The 27,601-nt window shown below is 38.6% G+C and overlaps 2 protein-coding genes across 2 annotated transcripts; one reads left to right on the plus strand and one right to left on the minus strand.

Annotated features, from left to right (window-relative positions):
- Window positions 1-233: 233 nt before the first annotated feature.
- Window positions 234-2,507, plus strand: LOC131936326 (putative serine carboxypeptidase CPVL). The gene is made up of 2 exons (XM_059293253.1): window positions 234-269; window positions 667-2,507. The coding sequence occupies exon 2, from the start codon at window positions 676-678 to the stop codon at window positions 2,014-2,016; it is 1,341 nt and encodes a 446-aa protein (XP_059149236.1). The 5' UTR covers window positions 234-269; window positions 667-675; the 3' UTR covers window positions 2,017-2,507.
- A 3,319-nt stretch (window positions 2,508-5,826) lies between these two features.
- Window positions 5,827-27,243, minus strand: LOC131936348 (uncharacterized). The gene is made up of 16 exons (XM_059293285.1): window positions 26,999-27,243; window positions 25,621-25,733; window positions 25,295-25,402; window positions 24,910-25,017; window positions 23,204-23,355; window positions 22,639-22,722; window positions 21,666-21,813; window positions 17,434-17,593; window positions 15,553-15,624; window positions 14,861-14,935; window positions 12,179-12,232; window positions 11,903-11,965; window positions 11,400-11,518; window positions 9,633-9,778; window positions 7,151-7,231; window positions 5,827-6,191 (listed from the first exon to the last, which is right to left on the minus strand). Exons 1-16 carry the CDS (start codon window positions 27,011-27,013, stop codon window positions 6,037-6,039), a joined length of 1,653 nt encoding a protein of 550 aa, XP_059149268.1. The 5' UTR covers window positions 27,014-27,243; the 3' UTR covers window positions 5,827-6,036.
- Window positions 27,244-27,601: the final 358 nt, after the last annotated feature.

The raw sequence follows: 27,601 nt of genomic DNA on the forward strand, positions 1-27,601 counted from the left end.
GAATAAAACAACCGCCATTCCCTATTACCAGTTAATAACTCTAAAATTGCATGATGCGCCCATTTTAGTATCAAGTGTTACACTTACTAGCCTCACTTGCTGTATCTCCCTTCAGTTTATGCCCGTTGTATACCCACGTGCAGCCAATTAGTATTTAATTCCAAGCGAATTACCCAGACATTTTACCAGCAGTAAATCTATTTAAACATTAGCAGAAACTTTTTTTTTCACACTGCTCCAACGAGGGAACGGACTTCTGAACGGAACATGTAAACGATCTAATTTTACTACATATTTTAAAATTAAATGATAACATTATTTGATGTATTTTCCTTAGACTGCTGTATCTTCTTCTTTCTTTATGGAAATAACTGGCTCAGGAGGCGTCTTCTATTAGCCAGGCAGGCCTCAACAAACTCCAACGAACTGGCTTATGAAGATATTGGTTTGCAAGGCATGTAGGGGTCGCTCCCGACTGCCGTATTAGAATTTTCAGTGTTACGTGAAAATATACTTGACAAAAATTATTTTTTCAAATATTTATTGGTAATAATCCTATATAGTCAAGCCGTACACTTATTATTATATATTTCATTAATGGGCAGTTTTGAATTTTAAAAGCAGTGTCATTATGTAATTAGTTAAAATTTTCCACCTTGTTTTCAGCTTTCTGATATGGAGATAATCCGGCTGATTTTGATTTACTTGCTTGATCTCCTGTTACCATCTTACGGTCTACCGAATGAGAAACTGATGTTATCACCTTTAATTTGCAAGGGTCATATCAAACAGGCGCAGGAACTCAGCCTTGTTGAAGATAAAAATTCTATCATACCGACAAGCCACGCTGGGTTCATTACTGTGGACGAGAAGCTCGGAAACCATTTGTTTTTCTGGCTCTTTCCTTCAATATCCGGATCTGAATCTCCACTCGTGGTTTGGCTAAATGGGGGACCGGGATCTCCTTCTTCACTGGGGTTGTTTTATGAGAACGGACCGATGCGACTTACGGATGCGTGGTACGAGCGTAGCAACATTTCGTGGACAGAGACTATGTCAATGTTGTACATAGACAACCCCGTCAGCGTCGGCTACAGCTATTCCGACAGTGGGAGCGCTGGATACAGAACAGATCAAGATGGCTATTCTAAAGATCTATACGAGTTCATTGAACAATTCTATCTGTTATTTCCCGAATACCAGAAACGAGAGCTATACATAGGTGGAAAGTCTTATGGCGGAAAGTACGTCCCGGCTTTTGCTTACTATTTGCACTTAAAAATCAAAGAAGGAAGATCAAATCTTCCTTTAGCAGGTATTTATCTTGAAGGACCACTCTTTGACCCGTACGAGCAAGGTCTTGCCGTACCTGACTATCTGCTTGCCGTCGGGGCCATTTCAACAAAAGAAGCGCAGCAGCATAAGCAATCAATCCTTGAGCTTTTCAAAGAATTAAAACGCGGTAAATTAAACTATAGTTTCGACGACTTATTCGATAGGTTTTTTATCATGAAAATCAGTTTCTTCTTAAACAATTATTACTCTGGTGTAAATCCACGGTATGACGAACTGCAAGCAGTAATGGACTCTAAGTATTTGAAATCTCTAGTTCACGTTGGAAATAGGGAGTTTGTGTTTTTGTCTAACATGAACACAAATTTCCGAAATCGAATGGTTCAAGATTTCTTAACCAGCACAAAACCCAAACTGGCTCAACTCTTGGAGGAGTACAAAGTTTTGATCTACACCGGTGATCAAGACGCTCTGATCAGCCCTGCAATGGTTGACGCGGGCCTGCTGTCTATGGAGTGGTCGAGGCAGCAGGAATACCAGGACTCGAAGCGTTCTGTTTGGTGGGGCGGTGATGGCGCGCTGTCTGGGTTCTATTCCCGGGTTGGGAACCTCTGCCAGGTTGTCATTAAAGGCGGTGGCCATTCGGCGGGCCATGATCAGTCTGCTAGAGTTTATCAAATGATGAATTTGTTTATCCGGCAAGGTTGCATCAGAAAGAGATAAACGACTGAAATAAAGCCACTGGTCCGATCTTAGATCTTGATTTATTACGTCAACAAAAATAAATAAATTGAAGTGTAATTACACGATATATGTTTGATTAGATCAAATAAAATAACATAAAAACAGCGTTATGTAACTGAAACGAAGCCAATTATCTGATCATAATTCTTTTATTCATTACATTACAAAAATAAAAACCCAATAAAACACTATGTTTGATTAGATGAAATAACTTATAACAAAACCAATGTTATTTGACTGAAATAAAGCAAATGATCAGATTTTAGTTCTTTCAGTTTTTTTTATTCATTACACAAAAACATTTATCTAAAGTTTTGACAAGATATAAGTTTGACTAGAGCAAATCAACAATATTACAAGTACGGTGTTATTTAACTTTAAAAAAACATTGATCTTGTCTCAGTTATTTCGTTCATTAAAAAATATTCAAAATTTTATGAAGGCAAAACATGTTTAATAAGATCAATAAAACAACAACAACAAAAAAACATTGTTATTAAGTTTTTATTTGGTACGGAAATGTGAGGGCGAGAGGTTCTTTAACAGAAATTTCTGATAGCTCTTTAATAATTGTTTTTAAAAACGTATTACAACTGAACAACAAATGCAGCTAAAATGTAAAGATCAGCAGATGAACTCCTATACAGTGATCATTTAAAATATAAAAAAAATATTATTTTAATAAACGGTACTTTGGTTTAGTGCGACTTGTTTGAATCTTACTCGGAATAAAATTATAATAATTGGTGAAGCTTACACCATACTGTGTCTGTATATAACATAAGGTAATGACGTCATTACATGATATTTTATTTCTGATAATTAGTAAAATGGTGACAAGACATAAATCACACAATGAACCATTACGTAAAGATAGTGCAGATATTATATAACATGATTAGGTTAGGAATCTGTCCTTACATGATTACGTCACGAAATATTAACCTATCATTACTACCCTCCCCATTATAACATTAGTAACTTTATCTAAAAAATTACTGCATCACTCTGACAGATGGTAAAATGGTTTTCTAAAATAAATTAACTTACGATGCATCACTTTACGAAATTACGACACTTGAAAAATAAATCAACGCTTGCAATATACTTCAGTCTGTAGGACTGTTTGTGGGATGAATAGGAATAATTTGATGTTGATTGATATGTTTGACGTGTTTGTTTACTGCTGATAACTGTCTGAGTTGTTATCTATGAGTAGCTGTCTGAGTCGTTGTCTATGAGTAGCTGTCTAAGTTGTTGTCTATGAGTAGCTGTCTAAGTTGTTGTCTATGAGTAGCTGTCTGAGTTGTTGTCTATGAGTAACTGTCTGGGGTATTTTTGTTGAGTAACTGTCTGAGGTATTGTCTATGAGAAACTGTCTGAGTTGTTGTCTATGAGTAGCTGTCTGGGTTGTTGTCTATGAGTAGCTGTCTGAGTTGTTGTCTATGAGTAGCTGTCTGAGTTGTTGTCTATGAGTAGCTGTCTGGGTTGTTGTCTATGAGTAGCTGTCTGAGTTGTTGTCTATGAGTAGCTGTCTGGGTTGTTGTCTATGAGTAGCTGTCTGGGTTGTTGTCTATGAGTAGCTGTCTGAGTTGTTGTCTATGAGTAGCTGTCTGGGTTGTTGTCTATGAGTAGCTGTCTGGGTTGTTGTCTATGAGTAGCTGTCTGAGTTGTTGTCTATTAGTAGTTGTCTGGGTTGTTGTCTATGAGTAGCTGTCTGAGTTGTTGTCTATGAGTAGCTGTCTGAGTTGTTGTCTATGACTAGCTGTCTAAGTTGTTGTCTTCGGAGGACCCCCCCCCCTGAAGAGATGCCTGGAAGAAACTCTGTGAGTAACTGTCTAAGTTGTTGTCTATGAGTAGCTGTCTGAGTTGTTGTCTATGAGTAACTGTCTGGGGTATTTTTGTTGAGTAACTGTCTGAGGTATTGTCTATGAGAAACTGTCTGAGTTGTTGTCTATGAGTATCTGTCTGGGTTGTTGTCTATGAGTAGCTGTCTGAGTTGTTGTCTATGAGTAGCTGTCTGGGTTGTTGTCTATGAGTAGCTGTCTGGGTTGTTGTCTATGAGTAGCTGTCTGAGTTGTTGTCTATGAGTAGCTGTCTGGGTTGTTGTCTATGAGTAGCTGTCTGGGTTGTTGTCTATGAGTAGCTGTCTGAGTTGTTGTCTATTAGTAGTTGTCTGGGTTGTTGTCTATGAGTAGCTGTCTGAGTTGTTGTCTATGAGTAGCTGTCTGAGTTGTTGTCTATGACTAGCTGTCTAAGTTGTTGTCTTCGGAGGACCCCCCCCCCTGAAGAGATGCCTGGAAGAAACTCTGTGAGTAACTGTCTAAGTTGTTGTCTATGAGTAGCTGTCTGAGTTGTTGTCTATGAGTAACTGTCTGGGGTATTTTTGTTGAGTAACTGTCTGAGGTATTGTCTATGAGAAACTGTCTGAGTTGTTGTCTATGAGTAGCTGTCTGGGTTGTTGTCTATGAGTAGCTGTCTGAGTTGTTGTCTATGAGTAGCTGTCTGAGTTGTTGTCTATGAGTAGCTGTCTGAGTTGTTGTCTATGAGTAGCTGTCTGAGTTGTTGTCTATGAGTAGCTGTCTGAGTTGTTGTCTATGAGTAGCTGTCTGAGTTGTTGTCTATGAGTAGCTGTCTGAGTTGTTGTCTATGAGTAGCTGTCTGAGTTGTTGTCTATGAGTAGCTGTCTGAGTTGTTGTCTATGAGAAGTTGTCTGAGTTGTTGTCTATGAGTAGCTGTCTGAGTTGTTGTCTATGAGTAGCTGTCTAAGTTGTTGTCTATGAGTAACTGTCTGGGGTATTTTTGTTGAGTAACTGTCTGAGGTATTGTCTATGAGAAACTGTCTGAGTTGTTGTCTATGAGTAGCTGTCTGGGTTGTTGTCTATGAGTAGCTGTCTGAGTTGTTGTCTATGAGTAGCTGTCTGAGTTGTTGTCTATGAGTAGCTGTCTGAGTTGTTGTCTATGAGTAGCTGTCTGAGTTGTTGTCTATGAGTAGCTGTCTGAGTTGTTGTCTATGAGTAGCTGTCTGAGTTGTTGTCTATGAGTAGCTGTCTGAGTTGTTGTCTATGAGTAGCTGTCTGAGTTGTTGTCTATGAGTAGCTGTCTGAGTTGTTGTCTATGAGAAGTTGTCTGAGTTGTTGTCTATGAGTAGTTGTCTGAGATATTGTTGGTGAGTAACCAGTGTTTCTTCCAGATTTTTTTCTCCGGAGGGGGGGGGGGGGGACCTGAAATTTTCGGGAGGTGGGGGAGACTAAAATTTCTACACTAAAAGTGTATATTTTCTATACAAATTCTATTTCGTTCGGGGGTGGGGGGGGGGGGGGGCGGTAAACTTTCTTCGGAGGACCCCCCCCCCCCCTGAAGAGATGCCTGGAAGAAACTCTGTGAGTAACTGTCTGAGTTGTTGTCTATGAGTCTCTGTCTGAGATATTGTTGGTGAGTAGCTGTGTGAGCTGTTGTAGTTGTACGAGTTGTCGGTGTGTAGCTGAGTTGTTGTCTATGAGTAGCTGTCTGAATTATTATCGGTGTGTAGCTGTCTGAACAAAACTATAACTTCGAAGTTTCCGTATGGCCAGAAATAAAACATTTTCTACAAGCTTGTATTTAATTACTTCTCACGTACGTACGTAATGTAAAGCTTTTGTCTTTTTTCTGTCATAGTTCGAAAAATGTTAACCGCTTCTACTGAACCGATTGTTTCCAAGAGGTCGAGAACCGATAACAATGCAATGTGACATTAAATTTGACTTAATTCGTTTTTGAATTAATCATTTTAAGATACATTTTTTGAAAAAAAAAAAGAGAAGATATTTCGTTAATTTACTGATACGAGATAATAAACAACATTAACAACACTAATATTTGGGAATGTTATGAAATGTTAATTTTTAGTTTTATTTTGAAATTTAAAAAATAATAATGAAAATTATATGATTAAAACCAAGCATGGATTTAAAATAAATGCAACAATCGTAAATTTTTCAACATTTGGTTTGTATGTTAACGTTTTGGCGGGAAAACGTTGAACCGGAAGGAACCTATGACATTTCCGGCGGGTCTGTAACTCCCAACAACAAAGACCTTGCCGTCTGGGCTTGTAGCTCGACCAATCCCGAGCTCCTTCGTGTCTTTCCAAACGACCTGAGTGAAATGACCTGTTTTGAAACAAAACGAAGTCAGAAAATTGAACATATATTTTGGAAAAATAGAAATGTTTCTATTTGAGGTTTTAGTCGGTCATGAACACAAAAGTATAGACTCGGTGACTAAAATATGATTGGGTGTTCTTGCTATGAAAATTAAGATATTAAGATATAGACTTCGAATTAATTCACTTGGCATGGTATTAAAGATAAAAAATGCCTATCTCCGCCGAATGGAAGTCGTCGTTGATAAGGACGGAGCAGAGGCGTAGCGACCCTTCCCGGCGCCCGGGGACAAACTTTCAATTTGGCGCCCCCCTCGGGAAGAACCTTTCAATTTTCAATTTGCACCCCACCCTCTCAAACTTTCCATTTGTACCCTCCTCCCCATATATTATTTTATATTTATAATGCTAAAATGTGATTTTAATTTGTTTTTCCAACCCATTTTGGCGCCCCCTAAGGTCGGCGCCCGGGGACATATGTACCCCCCCCCTTGCTACGCCTCTGGAATGGAGGCCTGCAATAATTTACACAAGGATCATCAAAAGAACGGCTTCGGTTAATTTTCTGTCTCTAGCACCCCCCCCCCACCCCAATTCTCAAACTTAAATACTAAAAGAGCATTTAATACGATAAAGCTAATTGGTCAATAACCGTGCATTTTATTAGCCATGCGTAACACAAATCAGTTGATATAGTCAATGAAGTTTCCTCTCCTTTTAAAGAAAAAAAAGTGCTCTTTATCACTGGTTTCTAGCTAGTCTTCTATTTGTTCCACCATTAATTTCTATTTTAGTGTCGGGGTCCAGGCTACTTCTGGTCACAGGGTTATCGTTAATGCATAGTCATTCGCCAAGAAATGGACATGGATCTCAGTATATGCAATAGATTTTATCCTGCATGTTGGCAATCAGAGCTGATTGTGCAAAGATGTGATTACGATGTGCATGCATGATGATGCACTTTACCTGTGCGCTGATACGTTGAACCCTCGGACATATAGCTGTGATCTTTGACCTCGCTGTACCACCCTTCTGTCACCTCTTCACCTACAAATGTTAAGTCACAGTGAAAGCGTCTAATCCAAGGATGAAATGAAATGATTGGCTTGTTTTAGTGTAACACGATGTAGCCATCAGATTCTCGCTGGGTTGGGGAAGTAGAGAATTTCTGACTTTTTTGTGAGTGATTGAGGAACAGTAGGTGAGTGGGTAGGCCTACTTGGGTAGCTGTTATTGTGAAACTGGGTTAGGGTTAGTGATTGGGTATCTGTATGTGATTGTGGAGCTGGGTGGAACTGGGTAACAGTGGGGGGATAGGTGACCTAAGTAGCAGTAGTTTATTAAGGAACTGAATGGAAGTAGGTGATTGTAGAACTAGATAGCTGTAGGTGATAGTGGAACGGTGTGTTATTAAGTGAGTGTGGAACTGTAGCATTAAGTAATTAAGTATCGGTGTGGCAATAAGTGATTGTGAAACTGTGTGGCATTAAGTGATTGGGTATCTGTGTGGCATTAAGTGATTGGGTATATGTGTGGCATTAAGTGATTGGGTATATGTGTGGCATTAAGTGATTGGGTATATGTGTGGCATTAAGTGATTTGGTATATGTGTGGCATTAAGGGATTGGGTATATGTGTGGCATTAAGGGATTGGGTATATGTGTGGCATTAAGTGATTAGGTATATGTGTGGCATTAAGGGATTGGGTATATGTGTGGCATTAAGTGATTAGGTATATGTGTGGCATTAAGTGATTGGGTATATGTGTGGCATTAAGTGATTGGGTATATGTGTGGCATTAAGTGATTGTGGAACTGAGTGGCATTAAGTGATTAGGTATATGTGTGGCATTAAGTGATTGTGGAACTGAGTGGCATTAAGTGATTGGGTATATGTGTGGCATTAAGTGATTGTGGAACTGAGTGGCATTAAGTGATTGTGTATATGTGTGGCATTAAGTGATTGGGTATATGTGTGGCATTAAGTGATTGGGTATATGTGTGGCATTAAGTGATTGTGGAACTGAGTGGCATTAAGTGATTGTGGAACTGGGTAAGAGTGTGGGATAGGTGACCTAAGTAGCAGTAGTTGATTAAGGAACTGAATGGAAGTAGGTGATTGTGGAACGCTTTGGCATTAAGTGATTGTGGAAATGTGTGGCATTAAGTGATTGTGGAACTGGGTAAGAGTAGGGGATAGGTGACCTAAGTAGCAGTAGTTGATTAAGTAAACCGATGTCAGAAAGAGATAATGGAACTGGTTAGCTGTAGGTGATTGTGGAACTAGATAGCTGTAGGTGATTGTGGAACTAGATAGCTGTAGGTGATTGTGGAACTAGATAGCTGTAGGTGATTGTGGAACTAGATAGCTGTAGGTGATTGTGGAACTAGGTAGCGATAGGTGATTGTAGAACTAGATAGATGTAGGTGATTGTAGTACTAGATAGCTGTAGGTGATTGTGGAACTAGGTAGCGATAGGTGATTGTAGAACTAGATAGATGTAGGTGATTGTAGTACTAGATAGCTGTAGGTGATTGTAGAACTAGATAGATGTAGGTGATTGTGGAACTAGGTAGCGATAGGTGATTGTAGAACTAGATAGATGTAGGTGATTGTAGTACTAGATAGCTGTAGGTGATTGTAGAACTAGATAGATGTAGGTGATTGTAGTACTAGATAGCTGTAGGTGATTGTGGAACTAGATAGATGTAGGTGATTGTAGTACTAGATAGCTGTAGGTGATTGTGGAACTAGATAGCTGTAGGTGATTGTAGTACTAGATAGCTGTAGGTGATTGTAGAACTAGATAGATGTAGGTGATTGTAGTACTAGATAGCTGTAGGTGATTGTGGAACTAGATAGCTGTAGGTGATTGTAGTACTAGATAGCTGTAGGTGATTGTAGTACTAGATAGCTGTAGGTGATTGTGGAACTAGATAGATGTAGGTGATTGTAGTACTAGATAGCTGTAGGTGATTGTGGAACTAGATAGATGTAGGTGATTGTAGTACTAGATAGCTGTAGGTGATTGTAGTACTAGATAGCTGTAGGTGATTGTGGAACTAGATAGATGTAGGTGATTGTAGTACTAGATAGCTGTAGGTGATTGTGGAACTAGATAGCTGTAGGTGATTGTAGTACTAGATAGCTGTAGGTGATTGTGGAACTAGATAGATGTAGGTGATTGTGGAACTAGGTAGCGATAGGTGATTGTAGAACTAGATAGATGTAGGTGATTGTAGTACTAGATCGCGGTAGGTGTTTGTGGAACTAGGTAGCTGTAGGTGATTGTAGAACTACATAGCGGTAGGTGATTTGGGATTGGTCTGTCAGTAGGTGATTGGAAATTGGGCCGCAGTAGATAATGAGTTGCTGATAAAACGTGATGAGGCAGCTGGGTCTAACATGCAATGATGCTGTACGTGTCTAGCACTAGCTGAGGTGGTACCTGTGTAGTCCAGGCCGGCACTGGAGTACTTGTAGGCGATGTTCTCGCCGATCCTAGCCCCACCCAGACGGCAGTCGCTGTGTTGGAAGCTGTTGGTTCTGGCCATCTGGGAGGCGTAGTTTTGGGCGTAGTCATTGAGGTCTGGTCTGAAGCGGAGCGACATAGAAAAAAGTACAGGTGAAGCAGAGTCTGTCTGTGATGTTAGTCTATGGTATCATGGGTAATCAGGACACAGTAACCACCGGCCTTTTCTATTCTCTACTATAGACCGGTATCCATTACAGCTGAGTAGGCTCGAGGGTTTTAGATTAGAATTGTTGAGTTCAACTTCCCGATCAGTAAGATAATATGTGTTAAATGTTACAATGAAGACGCAGGTCGCTGCGTCCAACTTCCGGCAGATTAAGCAAGGTGTGGTTTACTGTATACATGACCTGGTGAGTTACTTTACTTGAGGGACAGAGAGTTACTTCAGTGGAATAGGTATGGGTTGTCAGAATTTATCTCAGTTAAACATGAGAGATATATACATTTAATATAAGTCGGGCCAAGTTACCTTAATATAAATCGATTCACGTTACCTTCATATAAGTCGAGCCAAGTCACCTTAGTATAAGTCAAGCTACCTTAATATAAGGTGGGCCAAGTTACATTAATATAAGAGTTGTGTCAACTTACCTAAATATACGATGTGCGTCTAGTTATTGGATTATAAGAGGTGTAAACTTATTTAGATGTTAAGGAATTTAACGTTCCTAAATGTATCATTTGAGTTGGAGTAACTAGATTTAACACGTAAATCAAGTTATTAAGTAAAGTGACGGGTGCATTAAGTAACCTACATGTGACAGGTGTGTCACCTAAATGTGACAGGTGTGTCACCTAAATGTGACAGGTGTGTCAAGTTACCTAAATGTGACAGGTGTGTCAAGTTACCTAAATGTGAGAGGTGTGTCAAGTTACCTAAATGTGAGAGGTGTGTCAAGTTACCTAAATGTGAGAGGTGTGTCAAGTTACCTAAATGTGACAGGTGTGTCAAGTTACCTAAATGTGACAGGTGTGTCAAGTTACCTAAATGTGACAGGTGTGTCAAGTTACCTAAATGTGACAGGTGTGTCAAGTTACCTAAATGTGACAGGTGTTTCAAGTTACCTAAATGTGACAGGTGTGTCAAGTTACCTAAATGTGACAGGTGTGTCAAGTTACCTAAATGTGACAGGTGTGTCAAGTTACCTAAATGTGACAGGTGTGTCAAGTTACCTAAATGTGACAGGTGTTTCAAGTTACCTAAATGTGACAGGTGTGTCAAGTTACCTAAATGTGACAGGTGTTTCAAGTTACCTAAATGTGACAGGTGTGTCAAGTTACCTAAATGTGAGACGTGTGTCAAGTTACCTAAATGTGAGACGTGTGTCAAGTTACCTAAATGTGACAGGTGTGTCAAGTTACCTAAATGTGACAGGTGTCTCAAGTTACCTAAATGTGACAGGTGTGTCAAGTTACCTAAATGTGAGAGGTGTGTCAAGTTACCTAAATGTGAGAGGTGTGTCAAGTTACCTAACTGTGACAGGTGTGTCACCTAAATGTGACAGGTGTCTCAAGTTACCTAAATGTGAGACGTGTATCAAGTTACCTAAATGTGACAAGTGTTTCAAGTACCTACATGTGACAGGTGTGCCAAGTTACCTACATATGACATGTACGTCAAGTTACCTACATATAACAGGTGTGTCAAGTTACCTTAATGTAAGACGTGTGACAACTTACTTAAGTACAAGCGGGGGCACACCATGCCTAGCCCGCCGCACATTATGAGCCCTCAAAGCATCTTGTCTGAACTGCTCCAAACTTCGAACTTTCGGTTGTACGATCGCTGAAGCTGTAGTCTATCAACAAAACACATGGAACTCAATCATGCAGATAGTGAAATATTCGGTAGTCACATTCTTTTTAAACTACAGTAATCTTGATATTTAATAAATATAGAAAAAAATATTTGTAAAATTACAAAAAATTCAATTGCATTGTGGATAAATATAAAAAAAAATATGTGTAAAATTGTAAAATTCAGTTGCAATGAATTAAGATAAATATAGAAAAACTAGTTTTAAAATTATAAAATTCAGTTGCCATGTGTTAAGATAAAAATAAAAAATCTATTAGTAAAATTGTAAAATTCAGTAGCCATATGTTAAGATAAATATAGAAAAACTATTTGTAAAATTGTTAAATTCAGTTGCCATGTGTTAAGATAAAAATGAAGGGCCTACCCTGAGTGGAGAGAATGTAGGGCTCTGTTGAAACTTTGTTTTACTGTCTTTATCCAGAAGAACCTGCATATTTTAACATAATTAATTATCTATATTCACTGGTATTTTTAAACAAAATTCTGCCTAAATAGTTGTACAAAAGTAGAAATTCTAATAACAATTTATGTTGCAGTCTATCATTAAGTTGTGTGCATTCTGTTCAGGCGATATACGAGTAAAACAAAAGGCAGGTTTAGTTAGAAAAAAAAAATATTAAGTAATTAATAATTAACTCGCCTGCAATGTTGTTGAAGGCTGGGGTGTTGACTTTTTGTCTTTCTCTGCAAAAATCTAAAGTACATTTTCAATATTTAAAATAATATATTTTTATTGGAGTTAAAATGACTGTCGGCTAACAAAAAATATTTTTTAGACAATATATTAAAATACTCCATTGATTAAAACATATTTCGTAACACGCAGACAGAGGCGTAGCGACCCTTCCCGGCGCCCGGGGACAAACTTTCAATTTGGCGCCCCCCTCGGGAGCAAATTTTCAATTTGCACCTTCTCCCTCAAACTTTCAATTTGCACCCCCCCCTTAACTTTTTGATTTGCACCCCCCCCCCCTCAAACTTTCGACTTGCATCCCCCCCCCCCCCCTCAAACTGCAAAAATTCAGCTAAAATGACATTTTAAGGTCGGCGCCCGGGGACATATGTCGTCGTCCCCTGCCCCCCCCCCCCTCCCCATCGCTGCGCCTCTGCACGCAGGACGATTAAAGCATGAAAACTAATACGAAAAACGTATTTTTGTTAGGCTGAGAGTAACAAAGGACTAGAAGAAACATAATGTAGCGGTTTCCAAACATTTATCAACTCCATAAAACCCCACAAAATATTGGCACATTTGTATGAAACAAAATCTCGGCACCTTCATATAATTGCCCCCAAAACCTTGGCGCCTCCCCAAAAAAAACCACTTGTGTTAGATATCTGATTTTATAGCCCATACTACATAACACTAAGGCAAAAAAATGCAATAAATAAAGCTGAATTAATAAGAATCTGATTGTTTAGGAATACAATACAAGCTTTCTAAAATGTTGCGCAAATAAGCGTAGGATATGTATTTGTTGATTCTTACAGTGCTTTCAAACCGACACATGGCTCGACTAGTGTACACATAATATAATTTATAGATGATGCTGGAGTATTAAAGCCGCTTTAGAAAATACGTACCGAATACACTTTAATATATTGACATAGGTCTACACGTTAAGTTTTTTTTAATAAAGCTAAACTTTTAAAAATTAAAATATAAATAAAGAATGATTTTATAATTAATTAACATATAGATTAAACATAATAATTAATATCATTGTTTGATAGGTATATTTATCTGAAAAAATATAACCTTTTTTTATTTTTTCTGTTTATATTAATTTCCTTTGAATTTAAAAAAAAACAGCTTTTGTGAAGATATTTGCATGTTACTCCCCTTATCTATTTCGATTTTTGTAATAAAGGGAACTAACAATCACAATCTAAAATTGAACATTTGTAATAATATTTTAAAATATGTAATTAGGTCTAAAATGAATAATGTTGTTGTGTAGCAGAGGCGTAGCGATAGTGGGGGGGGGGGGGGGGGGGGGCGGGTGGGGATGCGGACCGCACTGGGTGACACCATTTAGAGGGGTGACACCAAGGCAAAAAATAGCAAAAAATCTATAGAAAAATGACAATTCCACCTAATTAAGTGATTAATTCGCGTGTTAAATAGGGGTCATCCATATATGCCGTCACGCTTTTTTTGATGATTTTTACCTCCCCCCTCCCCTCCGTCACACGTTGTCACAAAAAGCCAGACCCCCCCCCCCGGTAAAATGACGTCACACCTCAGCCTACAACCCCCCTCAAAATTGCAGTTGAAATTTTTTAAAACAGCTATGTTTTTCCAAAATCTTCTCTGAACTCTGTCAAAATCGAGTCCTTTAATCAATTGTTATTAGAATTTATTAAAACAGTTTTCTAAAACGCAAAATAACGTCTAAAATTCGTTTTTTAACATTGCTTTTTTATAATGCAAAAGTGTGACGTCGCACCATCTGAACCCCCTCCCCCTCATCACACACCGTCACAAAATTACGGACCCCCCTTCCCGCTACGAGTATGACGTCATTTATGGACGACCTCATAGTCTTTTAAGAGGTGCAAATCGATAGTTTGAGGAGGAAGGGGGGATGCAAATTGAAAATTGAAAGTTTGTCCCCCGGAAGGGTCGCTACGCCGTATGGGGGGGGGGGTGACAACATTAAGTGCCGCACCTCGCTACGCCACTGTTGTGTAGAATTAGAATATTAATTATTAAAAAATTTAAATTACAATTATATAAATGTTTTTTTTTTTGCATTATATTCTGTTACCGTTTTGGCGCCTGTCGAAGAGCGACCCTCAAAGTTGAGGCGTAGCGAACCTTCCCGGCGCTCGGGGCGAACTTTCCGTTTGGCGCCCCCCCCCCCATATATATATATATATATATATATATATATATATATATATATATATATATATATATATATATATATATATATATATATATATATATATATATATATATATATATATATGATTTATGTAACTAAGATTTCATCTCATTTCATGTGAACCTAATTTTTGAACAGCAGTCAATCCACGAAGCTAACCATCAAAATGAAATCAAATCAAACCTAATTTAATGACGAGGGCTTCCCCACGAAGTGAATGTTGAAAACAAACTAATGTAAGAAAAAATAAACTTGAGAAGATCTTGTCAGCGTTTTGGCTGGGCTAATAACGTTTACACATGGTTAGTTAGAAAAACATATTTTTATCTGGACACCTAATCGTTATTTCATTCTAAATATAGCACAGGATGTGACGTGGTATTTATTGTAAACTTAAGAAACCGTAAATTTACAACGAAAATAAAAAGTACTTTGAAAGTTTCTTTGAATGTTTGTGGTCGTGGCTCCGATGCTTGCGTCGATCTTGAATCACTTCCTTTAGAAATCTGGAGGAAAAGAATTGTTTACATTGCATTGTTGGAAAGTGTTTTTTTTTCTGTTAAAAGCACACAAAGGCAATTATAGAGGGGTGTAGGAAGTGGGAATAGAATACCACCTATTTCATTGGATTTTGTTGGAAAAGTTTTTCTTTATTTAACAAAAAAGTCAACTTCTTTTTCACAAATTTGAATTGGTCCCCAAAGTCAGTTTATCTATTTATGGTCGCTACAATAGACTTTACGAGAAGTCACGTCTAAGAATCCTACGGCTCTCAATGTAATAGATTTTAGATTACTCCATGTTAAAGGCCTGCACGGTCGAATCCGACAGCACATATGAACAGAGTTTCTTCTAGGCATCTCTTCGGGCGGGGGCGCTCTACCGCCCCCCCCCCTTTGGAACGAACTGGAATTTCTATATAAATATAAACTTTTACCAGTGTCCGCCCCCCTGAAAATTACCCCCCCCCCCCCTGAAAATGTAGTCCCCCAAAAAATATCAAGTGCCCCCCACGAAGAAAAACGTTTGAAAGAAACACTTCATATGAAAGAAAAGGTTAAATCAACATTATACCAACATACGCCGGGTCAGTAACAAGCTTCAAAAGTTCATTTGTGTTTACCTGAATAAATTTGCTTGATTGAGCTCTTGGGTTGGATATCTCAAAAGATTTTTTCTCTTTCTCCAAAAATATCTGGAAAAAAAAACACACCTTGAAAGGTTAGGATTTCACCATAACAGAGTGTTTAAAAAAACCTAGACCGTGGCGGCTCGATAGCTGGGGACAGCCACTCTTCTAGGAGAGACAACTCCAAAATCAAAGAACTGCTGCCTTGTAGTCTGTTCTTGGTTGGACAAAGGCAATGGCAGCAAATCCAAAAAGAGAAGCAGCTGACATGAGAGTCAGCGGCCTACATGACTCATAACACGATGACAAGTACCACTTAATTGTGTTGGAGGGGATCCCTTCCCTCATTGAACATTAAGAAGGAAGAAGACGAATTTCAAAATATATTGTATTCTGAAAACATTTTCAGACCTCCTGATATCATACTTTGTCATATTATTTTCATTGATTTTATTTGAAGTTTTAATTAAGAAGGACTTCGATTATTACTTCAGCATTAATTAATAAACTTCTAAATCAGTTAAAATTAAACCAGAGGAGTAATGAGATTACTTTGTTTGATTTTCACATAGATGTGAATTTATTTTAAAATATTTTTTAATCACTAAGCTTTCTTTTTAGTTATTGTCACAAAATAACTCCGCCCATTTCATTATGAACATGTCAACAACAATCGTTGTTTGTGTATTCAAATAATGCAGGCTCATAACAAGGATTTAACTAATCTTCAGATATTTAATCACGAGCTTAGTAAGGCTATTAAGACAGGCGAACCAGGAAAGGATTAATGCTGATCCCCAGCTTAATGATTAAATACTTCAATATAGATAACAGCAAATTAAAATACCAAACTTTAGAATGTGGTCGTAATAAGATGATAAACATTGATCGTAATCATTTAGATATCAATTAATAACTCTAACTCTAATCGATCGTCCATAAGAAAGTGTTAAGGATAGTTTTAAATTATGTTGTTATATATCATTGGGTAGCACCAACATCAGTTACTCTTGATCACCCCATCTACACACAGGCCAATCCCCCCCCCCCATACCTATCCCACTCTTGATCACCCCCTCTACACACAGCCCCCCCCCGTACCTCTCCCACTCTTGATCGCCCCTCTACACACAGCCCCCCCCGTACCTCTCCCACTCTTGATCACCCCTCTACACACAGCCCCCCCCCCCCGTACCTCTCCCACTCTTGATCACCCCTCTACACACAGCCCCCCCCGTACCTCTCCCACTCTTGATCACCCCATCTACACACAGGCCAATCCCCCCCCCGTACCTCTCCCACTCTTGATCACCCCTCTACACACAGCCCCCCCCGTACCTCTCCCACTCTTGATCACCCCCTCTACACACAGCCCCCCCCCCCCGTACCTCTCCCACTCTTGATCACCCCTCTACACACAGCCCCCCCCCCGTACCTCTCCCACTCTTGATCACCCCTCTACACACAGCCCCCCCCCCGTACCTCTCCCACTCTTGATCACCCCTCTACACACAGCCCCCCCCCCGTACCTCTCCCACTCTTGATCACCCCTCTACACACAGCCCCCCCCCCCCCCCCGTACCTCTCCCACTCTTGATCACCCCCTCTACACACAGCCCCCCCCCCCCCGTACCTCTCCCACTCTTGATCACCCCTCTACACACAGCCCCCCCCCCCGTACCTCTCCCACTCTTGATCACCCCTCTACACACAGCCCCCCCCCGTACCTCTCCCACTCTTGATCACCCCTCTACACACAGCCCCCCCCCCCGTACCTCTCCCACTCTTGATCACCCCTCTACACAAAAAGCCCTCCCCTTCCTCGCCCACAGTTGATCACCCCCCCCCCCTCCCCCTTACAGCGGCTTCACTTACACCCGTGGACTGTGGCACCACCTCTTTCACGGTTGTCTCTGTCTTGTACGTGGTTGTCTTCCCAGCGCTGGTGGTGGTGGTTGTCGTGGTTGTTCTGACAACCCGCTGGGTGCCGTGAGTTTCTTCACTCCTGTAGGACCTTACAGTCTCGGCCTTGTTTCTGGTGGAATTTTAAATCGTGGTTATCGTTCTTGTGTATACATCATCTGAAGTTATCGGCCGTATTAGTTATGTGTATTGAATCATTGCTACTGAGAGCTACGGGACTTGTTATATACACGCTCATTTGATTATGAAAAGATATAACAAACAAATTCAAGCTTGCAATTAAAATGGAAAACAAAAGGTATTTTGATTTCAGGAAAAAAATATTTGAAACATAGAATTAAAATTTTAAAACTTACTTCTGGAAAAATGACTTCATTTTTTCGACTTTTCTATTTTTTTAACCTGAAGATAAAATAGCAGGCTAATAAATTTGTCACACTGATTTCAGTCAGGATACTTGACCGAATTTTTTAAAAAAGTTGCCCTGTTTATGTTGTGGACGTCTTGTTAAACACATCTCGAGTTTGGATCCCGTGCTTGAGTCCGTAGGACGCCTTGAGTCAACCCAAAGCCAACGTAATGGAAAGTAAAGGCGGGAGTGCATAGTGCTGATCATGCTATTCATTCATTTACCGAGGTGATAAAAAAAGGTGAACTCTGCTTCACCAGCCCATGGACCGTTACGTTCGAAATTATACATATTTTTCATTTATTTCGACTGTTCGAAGCTTCACTAAGACGCCACATCATTTTGTCATCATTAGCTCGGTTTACATATCCTCGTTCAACTACTTACTGTAGACAGATAGACATTAAGCTACTCACCGACTGCCCGTACAACAAAACGAGTACACGGGGCGAGGACGTCATTAGTACTATTACCATGAACGTAATCATAACCTTATCAGCAACAGTTAACTTAACAATTAATTAATCATATTCTCAAACATTGTACAACAGGTGGGTACGGCCAACACAAAAAAAAGACAGTCGCATAAAAAGAAAAATTAAATAAATAAACATATATATAGGCCTGTATATATATATATATATATATATATATATATATATATATATATATATATATATATATATATATATATATATATATATATATATATATATATATATATATATGCCTATACTGTAGATAAATATATGATAAATATATGTGATATATATATATATATATATATATATATATATATATATATATATATATATATATATATATATATATATATATATAAAGATATTATATATATATATATTGAATATATACATATATATATATATATGTATATATATATATATATATATATATATATATATATATATATATATATATATATATATATATAATATATATATATATCGATAGATATAGATATATGTATACAAACTCACGTGTAGTGACGACGCGTGAAGTTGTTTGTTCACTCCCAATACAACAATGTTTACATGTTACGTGTGTCACGTGATCGTATTGACGCGGTCACGTTCCGTATCAAGATTTACCGTGTTCCCTGACTGACTGAACGTGCGCCTCTTGAACGTGTGTCATCTGCCTTGTGTTCGGGTCACACATTGCCTCAGGCCACTAACGACTCGAGTTGTTTTTATTTAAAATAACAAAACTGCAACATACTTCCGTGTGTTAAGTTAGTTCCGGTTGGTGAAGACCTTCAGTGAATTCACTTTAGAAAGTTTCTATTTTTTTATTGTACTGATAACGTGAACAAAACAATTCTGTTTCTATGGTAATTAATAATCTCTCACACTCCGGATGCGTAAACTATGTCTAGCCATTGTACTGAAGTAGATAAACTGTCGCACTTAAGTTAGGAGAAATATCTGTTTTAATTAATCACAGCTGCACACTCGATTTCATACGTATAGATTGTGCTGTTTTTGTTTCCTAATTCAAGTATCTTTAACATACACTTTTTGTTTTGTTTAGACCTTCAGTTGTGTTTAGACATTGACAAATACAAAGCTTCTTATAGTATTACATAATGGTAATTATAAACATGTGGTAACATGTTTGTGGTAACAAACAACTAATTTATATAATGAATAAACTGGGCTACAAGATCAGGAGAATTATGTTATTTTAGTTTATTTTGAGCATTTAAGTGTACACAGACACTCAAGTTTTAGTAGGTCTACTTAAAAATGTTTCTTACGAAAACTTTTCAATATCACAGAACATAATTAGAAGAAAATGGATATCATACATTATCATCAGATTAAAAAGTCAAATTATAAAATATTTTTTTTACAACACTACGTATCTGTAGGGAAGCGGAATGTTTAATTCAAAAAAAGTAATTACAATATGAATAACGCCAGAAGTTTAAAGATATCCTTAACCAGAATTTGAAAATACTCCCTAGATAAATTTAAAAAAATTCTTATGTTGGTAATAGAAGGGAGGTAGCCAAAATAAAACACGAATATCATTTGACATCCTTACCTCCCTTCTCAAAAAAAAAATGCAAAAGTGTTTTACGATATTTAAACAAGTACGAGCAAATTAGGGCCTTTTCATTCTTTGTCAAACATAACATCTAATCGCTAAATTGAATCTTACAAATTTCGTAACAATCGGGCTAATTGATGGATAAGAGACATGAACAGTATTCTGAATAAAAACAATATCTATATATATAATTCTCTTCTGGGATCAGTTAGAAAACAAGCTGCAAGCGAGCCTTTGCAGTCCTCTCTCTTCCTCTCTATCACTATCACTACCACCCCCACCCCACCCCCACATGATATGGTGAGCGGTGTTCACTCGGTTTACATTTTACAATCATAGAGACGGGTTTGGTGACGGCTATTAGGGGCAGATAATTTAGTTTGAAAAGATTTTAAACTTAGAGGAGGTAACTAAGAGGAGGCTGCTTTCACGTGGGGGGGGGGGGGGGGAAGGGGGGTTTAGTGTTTTTAAGCAAATATTTTCAATGGCAGCATTGGTACTGTCGAATTCACAAATTATAAATTACTGAAAAGTAGAAAAAAAAAAAACTAAATAGCGGCGTATGATACGCAGCGGGTCAGCTCGTAATGAATAATAAAATATGAAATTCAATGGATGCGAGTTGTAGCAAAATAAACACTATCCCTGTCCATACTATCCCATTCTATATAAATAAACCGATAGATCTATTTAAAGAAAATCACAATGCGTTTACTTCTGTAGGCGGGAGGGGAAAAATGGGGAGGAAGCAAAAAAAAAAAAAACATGTACAAATGGATATAATTTTAGAACCACAATTATATCTGGTAGTTTATAGTTTTATTTTAAATAACGTAAACACTGGCTCTCTTTTGATTGCGGACAGGAAAATATCGTATCACAGTATAGTATCTCGTGTTTGTTGCTCCAGATATCACAGTTAAAGTCAGTGCTAGAAATAGAATAAAGCGGGAGTAAGCTCTCCTAAACTTTCTCGAATATTCTTATATACCACTACGGGGATGGAACCTAGGGATATAGACATGATTTTTAATCAATTTTTAATTACCTCAACGTTTTTAAAATAGAATTGAATCTCGTAAACAAAATTTCGCACCAACTGAACGGCAAACAATATATGTATAATAGTACGGAATATTATTAGTATTTTATAAATTCATATGCGTTTATTTTTTTATTTTTTTAGAAATCGGAAATAACGTGAAGTACTACTTCCGCTCAACGGAAATTACTCAAAATTTGATAGAAGGCAGAGAATTAGATCATTTACTTATTTGTGAATATTCCTTTATCTATGTGAAACAGTACTCACATTATAGGCTTTGAAAAACCAAAAAGTAGAATAAGTTCTACTTCCGGTTACCGGAAATTGCTGAAAAGTTGATACTGGACTACAAATTTGATATAACTCTTACAAATGAAATCTCATCAACCTAACTGTAACAGTACTCTAGTTATCGTGTTCACAGACACACACACACACATACACAAATACACATACATACACACATACAAACACACAGACATAAGGACAAAATTGTATCCGAGAAAGTAAAAAGCAACAGGCTTTTACCCAGGGTAAGGACTATAGACATAAAGACATAATTAGGGTAGCAAGCTTTGATATACCATGTCGATATTACAAGATTCAAATAGATTCAATTTTTCTACATTCATCAGGAGCGGCGGTGGCGGCATTTACTTGGGGGGTAGCACATTCTCCTTGTAATTCCCCACGTAGTTCCCGGGGGGTCTGTAGCTCCCCACCGCGAACACCTTGCCGTCGCTAGTCTTGGCCTTGCCCATGCCGAGCTGTTTACTTGACTTCCACACGACTTGTGTGAAGTGACCTACAGGTACAAGTCACAGAATTCAAATCTTAACAGGACGATATTAGTTAAATAATGAATTAAATTATGTAAGCCCCTACACTACCCGTTATCCTTTGGATAACTGTGGATTTCGGGGGTCATCATTATATGACATAAGTTTTTTTTTAAAAACTTTTTTTTATCTTTCCTCTCCCCCGCATCACTGCATAAATGACGTCACGTTTGTTTGACGATTTTTATCTTTCCCATCCCTCTCCCCACTGTCACACATCGTCACAAAAACCCAGACCTCACATTTCAAAAGATGTCACACCTCAGACAACATATTATCTTTTGAAAACACCAATATCTGCTGAGTACGGGTCTGACCAAACTATCCTTTCATTTGCTGAGATCAAAGAAACAGATGAACTCTCGTCCACCTGCCCCGTGTCCCGCCAAGTCGCGGAAGGCAACTTTATCATTCACATCTAAAAGAAGTCACACTTCAGCTTACATGTTTCTGTCTTTTTAAAAACATCTACTTTTTTACAAGCTTTTGTTTAACTCACTTCCTCGTCAGTCTGTCGTCAGTCGTCAGTCGTCAGTTGCCAGTCGTCAGTATGTCTAGATCGAAACGCCGGAGCGAAATTGCAGTCACTTCTACTTGACAGATACGGTTCGTAATTGGTGCGATTGGTAATTGTGCCAACATACCTATTTGGAAAGTCTACCTCTACCGTTACAACTGATAGATGTGAACTTACCTATAATATTAAATCTATTAGATGTGAACGTACCTGTACCATTACATCTATAAGGCGAACCCACCTCTAATATTAGATCTCTTAGATGTGAACCTACCTGTACCACTGAATATATTTGAGGCATCTCCATATCTTTTAAAATCTTCAATCTCTGAGTACCACATCTCCGTTGGTTCCGCGCCTGTAATTAAAAAAAAAATTAAACTCATCCGTCATGAAGATTTAGTTTTTTTTTCATTCAGAGAGATTTGAATGATGCCTATTTAGTTTGGACTGTAGACAACGCTAATGCCTTTTATAGACCTACTAGCGTGCCCGTCCCAGCGCGTTGCAGCGGGGATAGAATAAAGTCTGACGAAAAATTTCAAGAGGGTTTCATCAATGCGTACCAATCCTATATTTTTAGAAGTGTGAACTTGTTTTCTAAAACTGAGTTCTTTAAATGTAAACAATGCCTACGCTTCATTTCTTGGATCATATTTGTCGAGACAGGGGTTTGTCTACACTACCGCCCAGCACGCACCAGAGCGTGGTGTATGAAAGCCTTGAGTGTACGATAATTTCTCTACGTAAAAGTGAGGTAGAACACGCTTCAGCGACCGCACAGGAAGTGTAACCTGGGGCTCCCTTGAGTACCCCTTTACGTCCCTGACACCTCTCACCTGTCATGTCCGCTCCCCCTGGAGCAGACGTCCACTTGTAGGCAAGGTTTTCTCCCAGCCTCTCCCCGTTCATATCACAATCGCTGTGAACCATCTTGCCTATCTTGGCCAGGTGGTTCGCATAATTCTGGGCGTACTCGTTGAGGTCATCGCTGGAAGAAGCATTTGTTTTAATCGTGAGTTTTCTACAGGCTTAGAGGCAGAGATAAGGTGGGAAGTCAACATCAAAGAACGGAAGGGTGTAGCAAAAGATATTTACTGAATATAGAGGGGGGGGGGGGGGAGACAAAGCATGACGCGTAACAAGAGGATGTCGTGTGGGGTGGACGCTGGTGGCCCGCCAAACCTTTGGGGGCGCCAGCAGGGATTATTTCTTTAAAAAAGCTCATTTTGAGATCCATCACTGAATTTTACCTAGATTCAGAAAATATAGTGCTTAATAGCTTTATATTCATTAACTATTATCTTTATTCATTCTTTAACAACAATAGAGCTAGTGACCGGATCAAATAATTATAAATGGAATTAGGGGTGGGGGGGAGGTAGTTTCTGGAGCAGGGTTGAAATGAAGCAGCTGGTCAACAGGTCAATTGAAACTCTAGAGCTCATAACCCTCGCGTAGACTTCAGATATTGGTGTATAGACAGAGGCAAAAACCAACAACATTAGACTGTTTAACCCAGATTTTGAAACCCTTGACCCGATTTCTCTCTCCCTTCTGTGGGTGCTAGTGTTACGCTCAGCATTTCAATTCCAAGAACCATGTAGGCACTTCTGAGAACCCTGCCACACAGTTTTTTGATAAGCTTACAATCCCCTAACCCTCAATGTCGCCACAAAAATACGACCTCAAAAAGTTCGGACCTACAACTAACTTTTTTAAATCAAGAACAGACAAGTTTCTAAGTACTTTTGTCTATTTGACTTATCTATATATATAATTCTCTACATGGGGACCATGCGAGACACCACGTAAATGCACGCCGTTACTCCCCCGCTCTCTAGGCATATAGCTACCACCCCCACCCCCACCATTCTGGTGAGATAAGGTTCACCCCGAATGTTTACAATCGTAGCGCCGGGTCGAATTAGTGACGGCTTTTAGGGGCAGATAATTTAGCATTTAAACGATTTGAAACCAAGGACAGGTAAGAAGTTCTGCTTGATCTTTTCAGTGTCAACCGTAAACTGTCGTCACGGACGGCTGCTTATACGGTGGCGGGGGGGGGGGGGGGGGGGGCGGGAGGTATGGAAGGGAGGGTAGTGTCGAATTCACTAACTATGAAGTACTGAAAAGTAGAAAATAAAACAACTATGATACGCGTATGATTCGCCGGGGGTCGGCTCGTATAAAATATTACTGCTACTTACATTTCTTTGACACCCCTACACTAGCCTAGTCACATGTTTCATTTCTCCACCCCCTCCCCTTCCCCCAGTGTTTGACGTAATTGAATGACAACCCCTAGGTTTAACAACGTTTCAATAGTGTTTAAGTAGTTGAGACCACATGCCGACACGTTTTAGAAAAAAATCGATGTAATCGACGATAAAAATATCACGTGATGTAAAAGGAACGATTGTTGTAGCGATTCCATGAAAGGTGTGTAATAAGTCTGTGAACTATAAGTGTAACTTAAATGTGTGAACTAAAGGTGTGAACTAAAGGTGTCAACTAAAGGTGTCAATTAAAGGTGTCAACTCACCTTAGAGTAAGTGGTGGAGCCTGGTGTTTCGCCCTGAATTCATTGTGTGCTGCTAAAGCTTCAGTCCTGAATCTGGTGATGTCACTATCGTCTGCTGGCACATCTGAACTAAAGGTGTGAATTAAAATTGTGAATTAAAGGTGTGAACTAAAGGTGTGAACTAGAGGTGTCAACTAAAGGAGTGACTAATGGTGTGAACTAATGGTGTGAACTAAAGGTGTGAACTAAAGGTGTGAACTAAAGGTGTCGACTAAAGGTGTGAACTAAAAGGGTGAACTAAAGGTGTGAACTAAAAGTGTGAACTAAAGGTGTGAACTAAAGGTGTCAATTAATGGTGTGAACTAAAGGTGTCAACTAAAGGTGTCAATTAAAGGTGTCAACTCACCTTAGAGTAAGTGGTGGAGCCTGGTGTTTCGCCCTGAATTCATTGTGTGCTGCTAAAGCTTCAGTCCTGAATCTGGTGATGTCACTATCGTCTGCTGGCACATCTGAACTAAAGGTGTGAATTAAAATTGTGAATTAAAGGTGTGAACTAAAGGTGTGAACTAGAGGTGTCAACTAAAGGAGTGACTAATGGTGTGAACTAATGGTGTGAACTAAAAGTGTGAACTAAAGGTGTGAACTAAAGGTGTCAATTAATGGTGTGAACTAAAGGTGTCAACTAAAGTTGTCAATTAAAGGTGTAAAAAAAGGTGTTAGGTGACATCTCACCTTATAGAACGTGGGGGAGCCTGGTGTTTCGCCCTGTTCTCATTGTGTGCTTCTAAAGCTTCTGACCTGGATTTGGTGACGTCACTGTCGTCTGCTGGCACCACTGACCGGCTCTGGTGAAGTGATCGATTGTAAAAGTGAGACAAATGGTGGGTGGGATCGATTGTAAAAGTGAGACAAATGGTTGGTGTTTTTTTTTGTAAAAGTGACACAAATGGTTGGTTGGATCGATTGTAAAAGTGAGACAAATGGTTGGTGTGATCGATTGTAAAAGTGAGACATTTGTTTGGTGGGATAGATTGTAAAAGTGAGACAAATGGTTGGTGTGATCGATTGTAAAAGTGAGACAAATGTTTTATTTGATCGGTTTTAAATGTGAGAAAAAAAATTGGTGTGATCAGAATTAAAAGTAAAATAAAAATTTGATGAGGTTAAGCGTAAAACTGAGGACCATAATGTTTGGTTACGATAATGATTTTACAACACAACCTTAATGTTATAATGTAGAATGAAACGTTCGAACAGAAGTAATAATATTTTAAACGCTCTTGAATTGAAAATAATTGGTTCTAGCCTAGAAGTAAAAGAATTGACCATCGACTTGTTGAGCTATGATCTGTAGTTTGCTTCCCAAACATCATTATGTAAATACTTTTTTTTAAAAACATCGTATTTTGTCACCATTTAGATAAACCTACATGATTTGTTAGAGAGATCAACCTATATGTTAAGCTTGAAACAATCACGCATTGTGAAAATGGGTGAAAAATTGATTGCTGGATTTCATTTTCGACGTAAGGGGTCATCCATAAATAACGTCACGCTTTTTTTGACGATTTTTACCTCCCACCTCCCCTCCATCACACATCGTCACAAAAAGCCAGACCCACCCCTAAAATGACGTCACACCTCGGCCTACAACCCCCCTCAAAATTGCAGTTGAATTTTTCTTAAAATATCGATATTTTTCCAAAATCTTATCTGAACTCTGTCAAAATAGAGTATTTTAATCAATTCCTATTAAAACAGTTTTCTAAAACGCGAAATAACGTCTAAAATTCGTTTTCTAACAGTGTGACGTCGCACGATCTGAACCCCCCCCCCCTCCCCCTCATCACACACCGTGACAAAATTACGGATCCCCCCTCCCCCCTACGAGAGTGACATCATTTATGGACGATCCCTAATGCAAAAAATGGCCGAGATTGACTGATGATTCAAGTTAAAAACAAACGTTTTAAAGAAAGAAGGCTGAACAATTTATTCCGTCAAGATATTTTAACCTGAAAAAAATATAAATCGAATAAGCAACGAAGATTTTACTAGCAATATCAATGCCACAAAAATGTCTTCTGTCTAGCCATTGTGAATAACTCACCGTATTACAGCCCATTCTCCCGTAGAATTAACCTTTTCAAAATCCTGAATCAAATTACACACACACCTATGTAATGATCGCGTGTAATGGCCTGAGTGTAAGACCAACAATGGATCTATAAAGATCCAAAGTTTCACGTACAAACTTACAGGCCCAACGTGCTGTCTGAATCTATGGGTACCGGATACACAACAAAGTAACAGTCAGTACTCTAGTTGAACATATCACATTTGTGAATATCACTATCTAGTATAGCTGTGTGTCACTAAGATAAACATATTAATGCCAATATCTATGATATATGGCTGGTGGTAGTGTGTCAGTCAGTCCGTCCGTCATTCAGTCATCGCTATAGATTTTGGAACCATAAAAGTGAACAACTTATGCCGTGCTTTTTACTTGCATCGCAGTGTCTTATTATAAGTCTTCAAAGTCTATTTATGTAACGACTTACATTTTCTATAGGTTTTTTTTATAGCACAGTTTTTACTCTTTTGCATATCGCGAAGAAAATATTAAATGCACGCACATTTCTAAAAATGTATTAAACGGATCATTGTCAAATAATATTTTCGCTTAGATTCCTAGAAAAAATGGATCATT

This window comes from Physella acuta, unplaced genomic scaffold, assembly GCF_028476545.2.
Source record: "Physella acuta isolate Inbredline_101_S28 unplaced genomic scaffold, ASM2847654v3 ptg000175l, whole genome shotgun sequence".
Taxonomy (NCBI): Eukaryota; Metazoa; Mollusca; class Gastropoda; family Physidae; genus Physella; species Physella acuta.